Source organism: Thunnus albacares, chromosome 16 (genome assembly GCF_914725855.1).
Source record: "Thunnus albacares chromosome 16, fThuAlb1.1, whole genome shotgun sequence".
NCBI classification, from domain to species: domain Eukaryota; kingdom Metazoa; phylum Chordata; class Actinopteri; order Scombriformes; family Scombridae; genus Thunnus; species Thunnus albacares.
Genome location: NC_058121.1, coordinates 2,866,208 through 2,885,009, shown reverse-complemented (window position 1 = coordinate 2,885,009; position 18,802 = coordinate 2,866,208). Strand labels below are relative to the sequence as shown.

The following is an 18,802-nucleotide window of genomic DNA, read 5'->3' as shown; positions in this document are numbered from 1 at the left end:
GCAGCGTGTAGCACTTACTGAAGGCAGGAGCCCAGCGAGAGGAGAGCTGCGATAATCAAGCCGAGACAAAATAAAAGCATGTGTAACCTTTTTTTTAGGATCAGGAAATGAAGGTCTGATTTTGGTAATGTGTCTGGAGCTGAATAAATTATTCAACCTTTTTAGCATGACCATCCAAGAAGGTTTATTCACTCATTATACACTGAATCTCATTAATTTTGATTTGTGATAACACTTTGTGCTGATGTAGGGAAGTGGTGACTATGTTAGACACAGCTTTACAAGAGCACAAGTCATCATTCTCTTCTTTAAAAGCTGACAGTTGAGCCAATTTACATTAATACTCACTTTTATATAAGTGGTTTTTATCATTAGGGATTTGTTTAGAACTTGTCTGAATGTTTGACTGCCTTTTGGACCCTTTTGGACTGTTAAGCCACCATTTGTCATTGTGCCTCTAGGTCTTAGCAATCAAACTGGTGAGTTAAATGTTGGCATAACATAACTCAAACAATACTGCGCTTTCATAACATTGGAGGAAGGTTCAGAGTTTCAGATATCCTGACTTTTAGTCACTTATATACAGCAAGCTCCTCCAAAGATACTGGATCCTACACATCCCATGATGCAACTTGATGCAACTCTTTGGTTAGATCCTCCCAACCTGGTAAACACCCACAACTACAGTTTGAATTGCAGGTTTTCTTTAATTGATTTATAGTTTCTAAGCCCAAGCTGGGATAACCCTTTCTCAGACAAAGTTCCTCCAGAGCTGATTTCACAGGCTGAGTAGTTCCCCCCCAGGACAAATAAATTGATTTGGACAAGGAAAATCAGTGGAGTGCCCCTTTAAAACTGTATCTTTGTGCAGAAAGGCTTCCCAGATAGAACTGGAGATTATCAATGCTCTAGCAAGGGCAAAGAGAAGCTTCATTTCTATAGAAAAAGTTGTTAGACATGAAATACTGCATATCTTGAGTGGCATATTGGTGTGATGGAATGGGGTATAATGAGAAACCTGTCGCTTCACAATTAGTGCTCAAAGCTCATCGGCTGCTTTGAATCACTCTGCTTTGAGTCCTCGTGTTCCCATTTACTGTAACAAAACTGGCACACAGCTATCAAGTCTGGTTAGGCCCGAAAGTCCTTGATGCACGACATCTGCTGCAGGTAACCATGAAATGATTAAGCTCCGACACTGTTTACAAAGTTGGTGATTAAAAGATGAAAGGGTCGTGAAGAGTAGAACATTATTCACTTTGTCAGTAAGAATTAGAGTTATTGTGACACTTACGGTTCAGGAAGAAACTTTTCTTCCTCAAACTTACTCTAACCGTGACGGTAGCGTATCCAGAAATATTAATTTAGGTGAGCCTGTGGGATCAACCATAACAGTTTTTTACTTTTATTTTAAGATCTCATTAAAACGTTATTACTGCTAGCATCAATTAGCACAATATATACAAGAAGCACATTCATATGACTCACACGGGTCAGCAAAGTGTAGGAGCAATGTTAGCTACATACACACAGCATCACAGTGCAAGAAGGCGGGGCTTGGTCTGGAACAATTCAATAATTTCATCATAATCCAAAGTGTCTGTCAACTCCTTTTCAAATGGAAGACTAGATAAACTGTTCAGTCAGCCTGTGAACATGTTGGCCCTGTTGCTTGCTTTGATAACAGTTTGTTAGCAGTGGAAAACAGGCGCTCAACTGTGCAGCTTGTTATCAGAAGAGTAATGTGTGCCTGAAGTAAACAGTTCATGTTTGGAAAAATGTTTTCGGGACAGAAGTCGAGAACCTTGAAGAAATTTGTCCCAGCGAGTTCTCCTCTGTTGTAATGTTACTCATTAAAACAACCAAGATGGCGCCAGCTGCCTTCCTCCCGCTCTGAAGTCTTAACTTACCTGCTCTCCTGCTCCTGTGCTGGTATTTTTTTCTTTTTTGAAAAACCAATTTCTGAAGTCCATTTTGACTACTGCCAAAAAAAAAAAACTCATCAAGTGCAACGCTGTGACACAGCAGCGTCAGCTGTGTCACATCACAGTAATCACTTGAGTACCACAGCCTGTCACAGCCTGTGGCACGAGATGCTATGATTATGCTGCGTGTGCCAGTTTGAGATGTAGATGCCACAGGCACATCCAGACACACCCCTGGCTATGTGGGTGAACTGTTATACTAAATGGTTAGGGGTAATAATAAAGGATACTACTAAAGAGTTAGGAGTTGTGGTTTAGGGTTAATGTGACTCTGAAGGCTGATACTTAAAGGTTAGAATTAGGTTTACGCTAAAGGTTAATACTAAAAGATTATGGTTATAGTCGTTGTTAGGGTTAGGTTGATACTGAAGTCTGAAACTAACGACTCAATGTGTTTTATATTCTCCAGGTCATTAAGGCCATAGAGGAGGGCTACCGTCTTCCGGCCCCTATGGACTGTCCTCCAGGCTTGCATCAGCTAATGTTGGACTGCTGGCAGAAAGACAGGGCCGAACGTCCCAAATTTGATCAGATAGTCGGCATCCTTGATAAGATGATCCGCAATCCCAACACATTGAAAACGCCAGTGGGAACATGTACGAGGTGAGGAATATAAAACCCCCAATTAATCATTTTAAAATGTGGTGTCATACAATAAAGAAGTTTTACTTTTATTTTAGCACATTAGTGGATGATCCAAAGTGTCCAGAGGATGATTTAGCCTCTGTAGTTCACAGATGAAAGATAAATCCCGGGGGATCGATACCCCAAAGCAGCTTCCATGGCTTTATGGTCAATAGCGGGGCTTTTAAATCAATCTCTATAATGAGTTCCTGGTACTTTAAAGTGCAGTGGGAACTCCAGACCTCACTCTGACGTTTATCAAATGAATTCTATTTGCAGTCAGAACATACTATCCCAGGGTGAGACTGAGATCCAGAGGTTACAACTGGTTAAAAAGCACTTTATTATATAGGGACTATATGGAGGCAAATGTATTCAGATTGAAAAGATATTGACAAAAATATTTTTCAGAAGCAGAAAGCTGACATGCTGCATCTGTTTGTGAATTTCATATTGATTGAAGCCTCCAATCAGCTAGTTTTTTCCCCTCACGCAATTTACTGCACCGCTGGATGCCTTTGGTTGTCGCTTTGTCTCGTCTCCTGCTTGATTTTGTTTTCAGCAGAACGTTTCCTTTTCACATAAGACATAAACATCTTTCTGTGCTCATCCTGCAGACCAATTAGTCCACTGTTAGATCAGAGCACACCAGACTTCACTGCTTTCCGCTCAGTGGGAGAGTGGCTGGAAGCCATCAAGATGGAGCGATACAGAGACAACTTCACAGCAGCTGGCTACAGTTCCTTGGAATCTGTGGCCAGAATGTCAATCGAGTAAGTAGTTTTTGAAGCCCTCAAGGGGTTAAGCATCAGTAGAAGACATTAAAACCAGCCATGTTTAGACTAGGATCTCACCTACACTTCCCTTTCTTCAACATCAACTTTGGTGCATTTTTAATTCAGGTAGAGTTTTGATATACTGCCATCCCATGAGGTTTACAAGTTTCTGTAACTCAATTTTGAAATAGTAGCCTTGGCCTTTATTTACCTCATTTGCAGGGAGAACAAGACCTTTATTTAAAACAGTCTTATATCAGAGACATGCCTATATTTCTGATCTTTCCTGTTTTATTACTATACTTACATTATATACATCATATTTTTGTGAGATGCCTCCCTTGTTATTGATCCACTTGTTTTAATTCGCTGTTGATGCAAACGTCCACCATGTTTACCTGTTGTCTTGATAAATTCAGTATAATGTACATTTCCACAGCACTAATTCCATCAGTAAGGCAACATAGTCATGTCATACTCATCACTCTGCTGATCTGAATCTATCATTATAATAGAAATACTCTTTTACATTCACTTATTTCTAATCGCTTCTACTTTCCCGTTTTTGGCTGGACCAGCTCCGAATATCCCCAAATGTCCCGCTCACTGAGTGATGAAGTTACACCATTGGTCGGTTGGACGAGTGTTGGAGTTTCCTCATTGGCTGTTGCTCTTTCAAAATAAATCAGCATGAACAGATTTTATTACGTCCTCAGGGGGCATTTACAGTGGAGCGCAGCCCTGCGATAAGTTTTAAATACACACATGTACTGACCGAAGCATCTGACGCGGAGACTCCGACACTGACAGGAGCAACAACCTGCGGATATAAAGAGACGTGACAGATCCATTTTACCAGCCCGCACGGTGGCTAGCAGCTAGTTACCTTGGCTAGCATCATTAGCATAGCCGTGCAATGCTGTGGGTAGCCCATAAACTGTATAAAAATACAGTGTAGCTGTGGTGTTTCGGGTTTAGCAGCATTTACTGTGTTTGTGTGCTCTGAAAGACATCACAGCGCAGATATAAATCACACAACTGACAGACTGATAGCCTAGCATGTTAATCCTAGGTAAACACATGGATGAGACCATATGTTTACAGACATCTGTAGACAGAAACAGATGAAAGAGCAGGGGGAGGTAACAGATAATTAGAGTAGTTATAATTAAAATTAAAATAAGTTCTTTCAAATCAAACATCCCAAGATATGAGTGGAAAGTATTGTTCTTGCAACTGCATTTATAACAGTCCTGACATATACTAGGTTTTGATCTAGTTTTGTTTTATTCAGTGTTAAGCTACTGTTAGCATTTTCTACACAAAGGCTCTCCAGTGGATCAAAGGGCACAATATCTCCTTTTCCTGTTTGGCTCTCTATGTGAAACATCCGCAGGAATATTGAGTTTAGTTATTGGCATTAAAAAATCAACAAAGTAGAAAAGGAATTAATTGAGAACAGTTTGTCTGTTAAAAGGTGAAACTCACCAGCAGAGTAGTGAGTATGACATAAGAATTGTATTATGTTGAGCCATTTTAGCACAGAAAACTTCTTCAATCAAAATCTTGTGGGATAAATACTCTGTGGTTGACTCGGACTCATATTTTAATGTTGTGTGTGGGGTTTTAAAAAATGTAACGACAGAATCTGTGAAAAAACTCATAATTTATGGTGTCTCCAATAATTCCATATCAAACATTATCATGTTTTGAGTTTCCATCTGAATGTTCATGAACTTGTGTGAACTCTTTGCTGTTTATTGCATTCTTACTAGTTGAGAGCAGCTGAATACGAGCATCGGCCCAGACTGTGGTTTGCCCTAAAGTTGTTACGCTAAACTTCCAATGACCATCAGATGTCAACATCCATCTCCACATCCCCATAAAATGCTCAGAGTTCAAATAAACTTTCCAAACATACTTACCAATAAAAAGGAAACTTTAGATCATACTTTTTTTGCTACATCATCCTTGAAATTGACCATATGAAATTTATTATCGAGATTCACAAACAAGATCGCTGTGTTTGGATGTCTTTTTCTACCCCTCACTCACGATAATGAAAAACCTGAGGCTGTAAATCTCACTTGTTTTGCCCCATACTGTGGTCCGGTGTGTTGATTGATGTGTTGTCCTGTCTTGCAGGGACGTGATGAGCTTGGGGATCACGCTGGTGGGACATCAGAAAAAGATCATGAGCAGCATACAGACTATGAGAGCCCAGATGCTGCATCTTCATGGCACGGGTGTTCAGGTGTGATGGACTGCGACGGGCCACCACGGACAGGGCGAAAAACAAAAACAGAACTTATCTGGAGCAGCGCCTGGGACAGAACCTGGGATATTCGTCAAAGTAAACGGACATCTGTTATGTCTGACTCTTCCGGCTGTGTCTGGAGTGAAATCATTCCTTTGTTCCTCAGTGAAGGATTGTGGTCTGCCTCTTCAAAGGGCACTAAAGAGAGGAAAAGGGCAAAAAACAACAAAAAAAAAAGAAACTACCTGGACGAGACGACTTACTTGTTTTGTTTTGTTTTTTTCTTCTCCTTTTTTAGAAGCGCTTACGAACTCAACCACATATCAAATGGCGCACTGGAAAGGAATTTATGTTCTTAATGAATGATTTAAGTGCACACCATAGCTATGGATTTTCTTTAAAAAGAACAAAAAACTAATTGTCTACTTGCAGTGTTTTTCGGTCACTTCTCTTGTTTCTTTTCTAATTTGTCAATTTTTTTATGTATGTCTGCCACAGTCACATGTTGTGGCACATACAAGTGTTCTTTTTTCCTTCTATTTGGACTCAACAACAGGGTAAACTCTCCTTTATCCAAACACAGAAGGAACTCAGTACAGATTCAAAGGTACTTTTTGTGCTGAGACACGCCGGACTGTTTGAACTGTTTGCAGTGACTCGTATTTTCCTTCATGTGCTGTTGAAGTGAAAATGGTATTCTCACATGCTTACCAGAGTGGGTTTTTGACTTGGTTTCAACCTTTCCTACTTTTTATTAAGAATTTTTTTGAAAGAGTGCAACACTGAGGAGACGCAGGAGGAGAATTGTTCTTCAAATCACCAGTCTTTTGTATCAGAGTAGCAATATCCTTTGTCTTAGTGTTCACTACAGGAAACGTTTGAGTTTCAGAACAGTTATTTGGTTACTGAGTAGAATGTGTCAGCACTGTTGAAAGATTGTATTGAAGCCGCCGCAAATTGTTTTGCCATCACTTTGCCTAAAATGTTGCACACAGTGTTGGTTTTTTTTGTTTTTTTTTTGGTGCATTGTTCAGCTGCAAATACAATTTTTAAAAGGTGAAAGGTGGAAGCTCTAGACGTATTACTGCCTTAAAATGTGTTCGACTAAGTATTGCCACTATTTTAGGCACTTGAATGGCAATACTCTCTGCGGTTCATTTTGAGGATGGGCGACTGGGACAAGCTCCCTATCTTTTATTTTTGTTTTCCTTTTAGTGTGATGTCTTTTTATCTAGAACTTGAACAGGTGAAATCAAGTGCAAGGCCACGGTTTAATGCCACGAGTGACACAGTCAGCGAAGAAGAGATGGACTAAACAGAGCAATAATTACCAGGTAGAAATGGTCCTCACCTGAGATTTATAAGGTGCTAGGTGTTTGTGTGTGCTGTGCTGAGACGAACCCTTTGGAAAGATTCAGTCACTGCCAGAAAGTAAAGGAATATACCTGTTTGACCTAAAGAAAATGCTTTGGAATTTGCTCGGAAAACTGCCGTGCCAAGTCATCAGATGAAATCATCATTTGAGTGAGTGGCTGCAGAGATAAAAGAAGCACCATTCGAAACACTAGGTAGGTGCCAATTAGCCATGCTGACATCATTTCCTGACACCACCCAGAAATCAAAGAACCCCCTTCAGGGTTTGGGTATGAAAATGCAGGACCAAACAATCGGGCCAGAGTCAGATGGGGACCATGCTGTTAAATCCCACCTCCCGGCTCTGTAGGCAGCAATGCAGCTCCCTTGTTTATTCATGCTTCTCCGCCGCTCATCCTTCACAGGCGAAGATGTGACAGAACATGCATTAAAGTGTCTCTTAAGATTGCTCCTCTTTTCTTCCATACGGCTTTGTATGGAGAACAGAGACGAGGGGGCTTTGCAGAAGATGTGCTAAAAGCCAATCAACCTATTTGGTGCCATCTGTCTCCACTTCCAATGCAAAAAAAGAAAAGGTTTCTATGTTGAGTATGTTTTCAGCACGGTACTCTTTGATAAGAAAGTGTAGTGATTCAGCAGTCGTGTAGAGAGGAGTGGTGTTTACAGGGGAAAACCATTAGAACTTCTTTTACTGCTGCTGTAACCTAGGAGATAAATCTACAGTATATTGTCAAAGCAACATTCATTTACTTCAGCTTTTTTCATCTCAGATTTAAAGATGAAGCATAACCACCTTTAGAAATGAACTGCAAGCTCAGTGACAAGCAGTTAAACCATTAGCAGCTTTCTTCAGTCTGTCCATTGTGTCTTATGTTGTGTCCACAATAAGCCAGATACATCTGAAAACTCACCTTTTCTCTCCGTTCTGGCCCTCTGTCCACACTGAGCTGTTGTGAAGCCTTTTGAAAACGGTCTCCAGGGTGGATAAACCTGAAAGGCAAGGAAAACAAGGAAGACTTAAGCCTGTCTAGACACTGTCGAGGGCTGTGTGGCAGTAACGTCTGTCGCCTCTAAAGGGGAAGATGTCTACAATCAGATGTGGACAGCAGACATGCACAGCTGCACAGATGGACATGTTCATACACACTTGTCAATACATGCATGTATTTCATTATTGATTAACCTGATGAGTATTTTCTCAATCCATTGTTTGTCTTATAAAATGCTAGAAAATACAGAAAAATGCTGGTCACAGTTTTCCAAATTCAAATTGTACATCTTAAAATTGCTTTTCTTTGTCTAAACAACCTTCTAAAACCAAAATATATTCGGTTTTGTGTCATGTAAATCCAAGAACATAAGCGAATATTCACATTTGAGAGGTCAGAACTAACTTTGCTAAAAAAAAATCTATTTCATTTCATCAGTATAGTTGCGTAGGAATGTCTATTTGGATTGTAAAAGTAATAGTTTTGGGAGTATTTAAATTTGGAAAATATATTTGGAGTAACATATTGTGGAAATGTCTCAGTGAACATCTGTACACCCAGCACTTCAAACCTCCTGCTGAAGTCACAACTCCCCGCTGTCATTCGCAAAGAAATAGTTCCAGCACCTAACTCCCCTTAAAACAGTGAACAGTGTTTTGATGAGATAAATCCTTTTATAAGTGAGCTTTTGAGTGAGCTTCAGAGGTGTTGGTTGATGTGTTTTTGAACTTCTGACAGAGCCAGACTAGCTGTTTTCAGCTTCCAGTCTTTATGCTAAGCTAGGCTAACCACATCCATGCCATGAATCCATCTCATGCGAGCGGATATGTGTGGATACACCTTGTTTTTTACACATAAACCGCATTTTCAAAATCTGCTGGCTTAGTGTGGATGTGTCTTTAGATCCATTTTCACTGTGGGACTCACCTTTGTAAGGAGACACCAGGAATTAGCCCTGACCAGCTCTGAGCCCCTGTGTCCCCCACCCACCACCACCCCACCCCACCTCCCTTTATCCATACAGCAAAGCTCAGCAATTGGACCTTTGCCAGACCTTTGAATTGAATACAGGCATAAAGTCATTCAGTCAGCACAAAACTCCCCAGTTCACAGGCAGCACTCTCTCTCCTCCTCCTCCCAACACCCTGCTCTGATTTTAAAAGGTGGGCCCCTGGAGGCCCCTCAGACCCTGAGGTAGAATGCCTATGTCCTTTTTTTCCTGTGCTGGGGAAACAGCAGTTTGAGCCAAATTGAGATTAAGGCCAGGATACAATCGATTCAACGTCCAAATCACTTGTAACCTTCACCAACAGAAGTCACTTTACCGTCTGTTTCAGCTTATTTCACACCCATTTTGAACTTCAGGTTGCTCAGCTCTGGACAAAAAAAAAAGTTTTGTTGTGGCTCTATTTCAGCAAAAACACAAAAAGAATAAAAAAAAATGTAAAAAGACAAAAAACAAAAACCTGCACGATGTAGAAGGCTGGAATCAGGACTAGCAGATAGAGTATGAAGTTATTTTTCAAATCTTGTGGTTCAGCAGTTGGAAATTTGTTTCACCACTTTGGCGAGGTGGTGGATAATTCCAAAGAGTGCAGCAGTGTTGATTGTGTCAGAAAGAGCCGAGATTTGAGGGAATCTTTGTATATGTTCTAATTGTAAAACTTGTACATTTTATTTATATTGTTTTTTACACATATTACTCAGTAGAGAGCTCTGAATACATTGAAAATGCACTATATTTTTCTATCTCGCAGATGAATTATTGTCACCCACAAGATTTCAGTTGTACATAATTTTTCATTTAGGACCAAAGACGGCTGATAGGATTTCCATCTTTACTTTGACTTTGTTTTTATTTTTGCCTTTTAGTTTGTTGTACAGTAATACAAATTGTCAATTTATTATTTATTTTTCTGTGCTGAAAGTATTGAGAATATTCACTGGTCAAAAGTATTTTCCCCAACAGCAGAACTGTAAGATCATTTAATTAGACAATTTCTTGTTACATAGACAATTCTTTTTGCTTTGTAATCTTTGTAATAGACTGTACATATATTTTTGGAAATATAATACAATCTCTATAGAAGTTTTGGGTGTCCTTTGCATTGTTTTTATCATTTCTCATATCTTGGATTTTATCAGCTATTTTTGGATTTAGAGTTATTCCTGAGATTAAATGTGCACATGATTTATCCTTCCTATTTTTAATCTTTTTTTAGTCAACAAAAACTCTGGACGTTTTAGTCTTGTCTAAGTAAAAAAAAATTATTATACTATATTAGTCTCTTTTTAGTCAGTAATTACTTTGCTGACCAAAACTTTGTGAACATTTTCTGTTAATCAAGACCAAGTATGAGCATTTTATTTGAATTCGTGCAAACTGTTTGCAAGTGTTTTAAGGTGTAACCATTTCTTCACCAATGGTTAATAAATCTAGGGCTTCAAATTATGATTATTTTCAAAATACATTCATCTGTAGATTACTTTCTTGATCTACAAAACATTGGTAAACTGTGAAAAATGCCTATCACAATTACCTTGAGGCAAAAGTGATGTCATCAGATGTTTTGCCAACTAACAATCCAAAACCGAAAGATATTCAGTTTACTATGATGTTAAGACAAGGAGACAAAAAAGATTATCATATTTTTGAAACTAGAAGCATCAAATCTTTGGTATTTCTGCTTGAAAAATAACTAAAATGATTATTTGTTTATCAAATTAGTTGCTGATTAATTTTCTATCGATTGACTAGTAGACATCTACATTTGATCTGGGTGCTGGAGGTCTCACATAATATATTGTTTTTTTTCTATCTGAATTATATGGAGAAGGATACAAAGGCAGATCAGACATGATAGAGATGATTTGTAGTGGGCTTGTCTCTGTTCTGCTACTGATCCCTTAATGCTGACATGCCTCATACATTTCAGAAACAAGCAAGGTCATTATTGCAAAATGAACACTGACAGGGTGATGCAGGACCTGAATCACTTCATTTTGCAATAATGACCCGCTCATTGTACATTATCCTACTTATTACACAGCTATTTACTAAAGAAATCAATAATTTGACACAAAACATTGATTCAAAAATGGTTTTATTATTGCTTCCACTTAAAAAAATAGTCTGTTAGATTCTACTGTTGGAACTGTGTCCATAGCAACGTAAACTCTGTAGCCTTCTTAAGATGAGTCTACTTAGCATTATAATTCATGTGCAACTGTACATTTCCATTGATGGTGAAGTGAGACAGGGTGACTTCTTTGGGAATATTGATGTTGATGTTTCTGTCCTCATTCATCTCTATGTTTCCTTCTTGCCAAGACCTTGCACATGACACACCTGGACACACAATCGTTACTAATGTTACAACTGGTAACAATAGTATTATTATTACTACTGCTTATTGCTTAAGTTAGTATGTAGCGATAGGTAATTATGAGAGGCGCTCTGCTGCTGTAGCCTGGATTGAAGGAGAGAATCTTGCTCCATTTTTTCCTTTCTGTAATATTTGGAGCTCAGTAGTTTTTTGGAAACAGGGTGTTGCGAATGAGCTGCAGTTGGTAATTTTATCAGACTTCTTTCTGCGGATGGATATGATTGGATGTAGTCCCCTCCAGAGTCTTACAACTGCGTCCATAGCAACAGTCTGTTATTCATAGCAGCGGTCTGCTATTCAGAAATAACAGACCATACAATGCCATAATTGACCAATCAGAATTGAGTATTCAACAAAGCCATGTAATAATGTCATTTAAACTATTATTACTATTATACTATTATTATTCCGTTTTTAAGCTCTCCAGTATTTGCAACATTCAGTCTAATAATGGGTTTCCTGTTTACTAGCTACAGTTAGACACTGAATGGGGAAAAGTACTTAAAAATGAATTATTGTTTCCAAATTAAGACAAAAATAATTATGGAGTAAACTAGGATTTCATTTCTTGATCAATCAGTCATATTTGAGGGGGCACATGCTCCTTAAAGTTAAATGGCCACAATATCTTGCACTGGTGTTTATCCTTTCTATTTGGTAAAAATGTTGTTTTATTTTTAGTATCCATTAATAACAGCCTAATAAATTGTTAATGAATGGATTTTGGTCCAGATCCTCCACAACCCTTTTCTGGAAGGTAAGTTGTCCAATCAGTCAGAGGGACTTTACGCAACCTGCCAACACAAAATTTGTTCTCATTTATGGTTTATAGCTGATGTATGAAGCTTTAGTAAATGATTCATGAACCAGTAATGAAATCATTAGTTATAAACCAGTTATAAAGTAAGCCTTATTATAATGTGGTACCAACTTAAGTAATACATTCAGACATGAAACATGTTCTGATTTGCTAACAAAGGAAATACTGTCAGGAACATTAAATTTACTGAGTAGAAGAAAAATTGTGTCACACTTGAACCAACACTTTCATAAAGAGAAGTCCTCATATGAATGAAACAATGCAATGACAACAAGATGTAAGGACGATGAAAACTGCACTAAAAACATTTATCAAGTGTTATCAAGTTTTTTTTTCCAACAAATCTTATTTAGCCTCATGAAATGGAGCACAGCACATGATGATAACAAACAATACCAAGATCCAAAATAAGATGTGATATGAAAATGAATGAATTCTGAGAGCTATTTTAGAGTTGCGGGGATTAGTATATACACTCAGCAGCAACTACGGCTTGATGCTGAAGCCAATGTGGAAGTAGCTTAAAGTGCAATACCACTGACAGCCACTAGATGCTCCAACTGACTCCCATTAAAAAAAGCTTCAACTTCTCTCTAGAAAGTCAGTAATTATTTTTAATGAGTCATTATGGTCTCAATCTCTAAATTCAGGCCTTTTAATAAGTGAGGTGGTGGACATTTTTGGAAATTATTGCTCCATTAATAAGATTTGAAGACTTATACAATCGGCTTTATGTCTCTTCTGGACTTGCACTGAGTTGGAACATTGTCGTAATATTTTAAGTGTAATGCTACTTCATTACAGTACCTTTCAGAGCATGAAAGGAAACACCCCACATTGCTTAATTGGAAGGTCTTGGCTCCGAACAGAAAAGAAGGTGCCGACCATAAGCTGCAACTCTGGGATTCAAACCGGCTCCAATGCAAACCAACGGGTGACGTCACACCTCGTTAAGTCAATCTTTATATACAGTCTATGGTGTATATGCACACTCTTTATTTCTGCAGCCCCAGCGGGTATGAATATTAATCTTTTTTTCTGCTAAGCCCTACTTATGCTGTAAGTTTTTTTTTTTTTTCTTTACCTGCTCACTTGGCTAAGCTCTTGAGGCTGTACAGTGCAGCTAGCTCCAGAATCCAGCTCTACCGACGCTGCACTGCAGGTGTGTTCCGCAGAAGACTTGTGCACATATGAGAAAAAAGTCTTCATGTAATTAAGAATAAAAACAGTTTTTGTTTTGTAAATTCTGTGTCTTGTCTTCTTCATGGAAAAAATGCTCATGCACATTTTGTCACAGTTTTTGTTAACAAATGAACTAATCATGCCAATAGAATGTGTTTTCTATTAGTCATCTTCTTCTGGATTAAAATTACTGCTGCTACTGAAGATTGTGTGTGCATGTGTGTGTGTGTGTGTGTGTGTGGGCTTGTGGGACCACATCAACATGCCTGTAAACTTGTTTGTACATGCGTACATAATAAGACAGACAGAACTGTCCAAACAGTCTTCCAAACTTCCCTGTTTCATCATTTAATCCTCCAGAAATTCCAACTGAGTGAGAGAGCTTCAACGGCTTTCTCTCCATCACATCTTTCAGCAGTTCTTATGTTTATTTTGGTAAGTCCAGCAGTGGCTCACCATGATGTCTCTGAGCCTGCTCGACTCTCTCTGCAAAGTACGAGTTTGGTTTTCCCATGAATTTGGCTTCCGCCGATGTGTTTCTCTGTGGCTATGCCTTACTTCCCATTAGCTTATGCTGCACAGTCTGATCCATGGTTGGATCATCTGCAAAGTATGGCAGTACATTTATCAGTGTGGAGGAGGAAATAGCGCTTTGGTGCTTTGTTTTAGGGCCTTGCTTTAAAATTAAACTTTAAAAGATCAATACTTATTTTAATACTTCATTTAACCACTGACTGTGACCACATATGACTCACTTTAGAACATCCGTGCCTTCTTTTTAGTTGTTACTGTCAAAGAAATTTTAGGATTAAAGTGCTTAGATGGCTTAGCCAAACTGCAGCTTGAGAGCCAAAAAACTTAAAGGGTTGGTTCACCGGAATTACCGATGACATTTTAAAATAATGTCACAAAAATAACCCTTCTTCCAGGGTCTGCGGGAAGAAGACCCTGCTTCTGGAAAGAAGAAGTCTCTGTTACACTGATTAATCCACAGAACACACATTTTCAGTTTTCAATGGGACTGCTTCTTTGGCAGAAAGTAGTTACAATGAAAGCCATTCTTACAAATAAGCAACTAACACACACAAAGGAAATCAAAGATAATTGTTCAATTGTATGACAACTGAATAAACTTCATCTAATGATGAAGATTATGCGATATGGTTAAAAAGCTCCAGAACAGCTGTATAAATTGTTTACTCAATTCTGAGTGGGTGACGTTATCTTCATGATGAGGTCAGAGGGTAGCCAAATATCAATGCTGTAGATACTCTACATCCACATACTGTAATCATCCATTCCACATGAGTTGGCTGACTGAGCTGTGTTGAAGGAACTGTAAGAGAACCTGTTCAAACCCATCAAAAGAGACAAAAGCACTTTGTTCCTCCAAGGCCATGTGCCTTAAATGTTATCTCTGAGATATGAACACCTGCACATCTTGGCATGCTGTAGTGGGAAAGTTACATGAAGATATGCTGATCATAAATATTTTAGCAATATTTCAAGCAAGCACAATACAAGGAGGGCTTTGTTTGTTTTTGTCTCTCCTACTCTTCTGTTTTCAGTGTCAGAATTTGATCAAGGCAGAAGTGTTTCTCCCCTACTTTAAAGCGGTGGCCCTTCCTTTATTGCTTCAGGATGAACATGTCATAACATGCAGCTTACCGACAACAGGTCTGACTCTACCTCACTGGGAAAACCCGATAGTATTCTTTTTGCAGTGATATGAAATTAAGAAAAAAATATGCAAATTTTTGTTTTTTTATTGATTCTGTGATACAAGGGATGATGGGAAGGGCCACCTGTTTTCATTATTGGATATGAGATTATTCTATGTGGTTGTCATATTTATGGTCACTGTGATAGAGTCACAGAGGGTCTGCAGTGGAGAAGAAAACTGACCCTTATTTCACATTGTGGTCACTATCAGCTATGTCTACCAGCATCAGACACTTTTAAGTTAAAAGTCAAACAGCCCATGCAAACCGCTTTAGTAGTCCCCACATGGTATCTCCATAGCCCAAATGTGTAATTGCATTTTTGAGGAGGTGCATGTCAACTATGTAGCCATTGCAGGCATGGAATAACCTCTTAACTTACAAGTATATGTGAGCTGATAAGTAACAAGAAATCACAGGACAGAAAAGCCAAAGATGTTAGTGAGAGCATTACTGTCTCCATCATGCAGATAATACAGATACAGATACAGAGTTAAACTCAAATATGCTTTATTGCCACCCCCCAAAAAAACAGTATTAGTCAGGCTATACTTACACAAGTCACGATACACCCCAGATACAGTGTTTTTCATGGTAGAGTTAGGGCTGTGCTGTGTCTTATCTAGATCTTTACATGGTAAATTGATACACTGTGAAAGCTTTGGAGTTGTTGGAAGTCATTTTAGCTCAGCTAGCAGTAGCCCCACACATCTCCAACCTGCCTCTGTACTGAAGGCACAGATATGAACATGATTAAAACAGCAAACAGATTCCCAAAATATGTTTCAGAAGTCAAATTGCCATTTCACTGCATGCTCTTTTTGAGATTTAAATGGCAAAGTAACCTTTGTGTAGGTAAAATGTATGCAGTTAGTTTCCAGTTGATTACATTACAGCTGTAAGCTAGTCAGGACCCTCTGATGAACATATAGGATCTTTATATATCAGAGTACAAAATGAGTACATCTACATCTCCCCAATACACTGATGTACTGCCATAGAAAAACAGAGAAACCTGGCAGACCGCCAGAGGAAGATAACAGGGAAAGAAATCATTTGTATTTGGCGATTCTGCAATAATCTCGAGCCCTGCTTCAACATTATTACAGTATCTGACATTTTGCATCTAATATAGAAGTCAAACAGGGATATGGAGATGAATGGTTTTAAACTGTGTAAATTGATTAGGAGGTACGTGCGAGTCTGACTAATGGTTTACCTGTTGGAATGCACAGAGAAAACAGATCATGACCCATTTAGAAAACAAAGGCTTTGCTTTTCTCAGTTCAGGTGTATCCCTTGGGGAAAGTAATATGGTATTTACAGATGCAACAAAGTCGACTTTTCACGCTTAACCTGTTGCTCTTGTCTTGAAGAAAAATAGAGGTGATTTCTGGGGAAAAAGGGCCCCATATCCTAAAAACAGAGTCGGTGCTTCTTCAAAAGTTGCCAATGACTCGCCTGTAGGAAGGGCAACAATCCATTCTCATTATGTTGTGCATATTGCAGAAAGTTTCGCTCAGTAAGAGATTATTAGCTGTTTGTTCTAAGTACTGTGTGTTTATGCATGTTTCAAAATTGAAGAATACATGGACAATGCAGCCTGTAGGATAACTAGAACCATGCAGGGTGGGTGCAAGGCCCTGTGCGAACTTGATGTGTGATGTCCTGATCATTGACATGTGTGCACATGACCCACAGCACTACACACATAAGGTCGCTAGTTTAATTTCAAGTTGCAGGGCACAATTTCATATAATTGCAGTTTTAAGCACTAAATAAACGATAATAAAACATTAAAACAAAAGACTAATGAACAACATGAAAGGAAAAAAGCTCCTGAAACAAGCTTGAGGTGAAGCAGACATCAGCTGATGACTGTGGGTCAGACTTAACCCTCATCCTACCAACAAACTTGACATACAAGGACTACCAACTACTGTAAGAAACAATCGACATATCAAAAATAATTGATAAATGAAACCCATGGCAAACATGAACTCAATAATTTGTTCCCTCTATTAAAACTACAGAGGTGGAATTGGGTGCTTTTGACTGGGGTCCCCCAGAACCCCAATACATTGGTATTTTTCAGAAATGGAAAACAATGATATTAAGTCATTAGGAACAAATTGATTGACAAAGTCATAAAAACTTGGAATGTTAGGATAAGGCCTCTGAGATATGACAAAAAGTATACCTCTGGGGTTTTCGGGTACCCCATTTGGTATGATTAGGGTTAAAGGAGAACTCCACTAATTTTACACATCAAAGTCTGTTTCCAGGTGTTGGGAAGTACTACTGCATATGTGAAAAAAGTAGTATAAAGCCTTTTGTGTCTCCAGAGAGAGCTGTGTGACATCTGATGAACTGATTCAAGTTACATCACTTGAGTCATCCACTCGGTTGTGGATGAAGACTACAAGTCTGAAACAAAAAAAAAATCTGGGGGTGTGCAGTTAGAAAGAAGTGAGGTTAGCAGACCTCTGAAGCTGCTCTTCATCTCTGCTGGAGGCTGGCAGCTCCAGGCTACATAAGCTGCTACTAGCATAATACATCCAAATCTGTACAGCCAAGTGAATCAGGTTGAGTTGAATTGTGGGTAATGTAGGTGCTAGGGTTTGAAGAGAAAGAATAATGCATTGAATAAAAAGATGATATTTCTGGTGCTGCTGCATCAATTTTGATACTTCAAAAAAAATGTTGTAGGAGTGCAATGCTAAATCACTGGAATATTCTTTTAGGGCCGTCATTGACTTTAAAGGATTTGAAACCACACTTTTTTTTTTAACTCATCCAAAACATTTTGGTTCCCTAAGACTGGGGGAGTATGTATAAAAAGTCTAATGTATACCTAAGTATAATGTAAGCCTATACAAACGGCTACAATTCCCAGACTGTGCAACTGATGTTGACATATAGTTAAAATGTCACATTTAAGGTTAGAGTCAGCACTTTAACCTCATACTTTTTATATGTTCAAATCCAAATACAGAGGTACAACAACAAGGCATGTGTCCATATCATAACACTCTCTAGTTGCACTGCATTTATCTCAGTAAGGGCCTTTAAATCCCAAACATCACTGCCTCCCACTTCAGTTGCCCAGCTACCTACCATCAGAATAGTTCAAATTCACTGTGTGCTGTATTGAATCTGATGAGGTTCTTTCTGATTCAGCAAACAACATAACTTTGCCTTCATTTTCCCTTTAATGTTGTGTGTAATCCTGAGTAAAAAGCTACTCGGGCTCCATGTGTCAGATGTCAACAAAATAATCTGAAAATCAAACACTGTCTCTCGGCTTAATCTTCTCTCTGGTTTCATCATTAGCAGAGTAAACATCATATTTTCAGCACAAAGTAGCTGAAGCCGCTCTTGATCGACAAACCAGGATAAACGATTATGGTAGAGGTAATTAAGAAGCCTGAGTGACAGTTACAAGGGCATCTGAACCGTGACTGTTTTTAAAAGAGAGGATTGAATAATGAGCAGTAACATTACATCATCAAATACAATCTTCAAAGAGAGAGTTTGGTGATCACCATGATGATCCAGCTCATATGAATTCAGAATAAATAGCATTATTCAAGATTAATCCCAATTTTCATTTTTAGCTTCTATGAAAACTTGAACAATAACCAGAGAACCTGTATCTAACTGAGGGATTGATGCTGTAGATAATGAC

The 18,802-nt window shown here is 38.6% G+C and overlaps 1 protein-coding gene and 1 long non-coding RNA gene across 8 annotated transcripts in view; one reads left to right on the top strand and one right to left on the bottom strand.

Annotated features, from left to right (window-relative positions):
* The window catches only part of LOC122999665, a 76,746-nt gene extending 68,751 nt beyond the window's left edge, over nt 1–7,995 (bottom strand). Inside the window, exon 1 of the long non-coding RNA XR_006407801.1 lies at nt 7,928–7,995. This is a non-coding gene — a long non-coding RNA (uncharacterized LOC122999665). The remainder of the gene's footprint in view (nt 1–7,927) is intronic.
* epha7 (eph receptor A7) overlaps nt 1–10,096 on the top strand; it is a 90,814-nt gene extending 80,718 nt beyond the window's left edge. For all 7 annotated transcript variants that reach the window (XM_044376763.1, XM_044376762.1, XM_044376765.1 and 4 more), the window contains exons 15-17: nt 2,395–2,588; nt 3,227–3,382; nt 5,531–10,096. In XM_044376763.1, the coding sequence (XP_044232698.1) occupies nt 2,395–2,588; nt 3,227–3,382; nt 5,531–5,645 (465 nt within the window). In that variant the 3' untranslated portion in view covers nt 5,646–10,096. The remainder of the gene's footprint in view (nt 1–2,394; nt 2,589–3,226; nt 3,383–5,530) is intronic.
* Nucleotides 10,097–18,802: the final 8,706 nt, after the last annotated feature.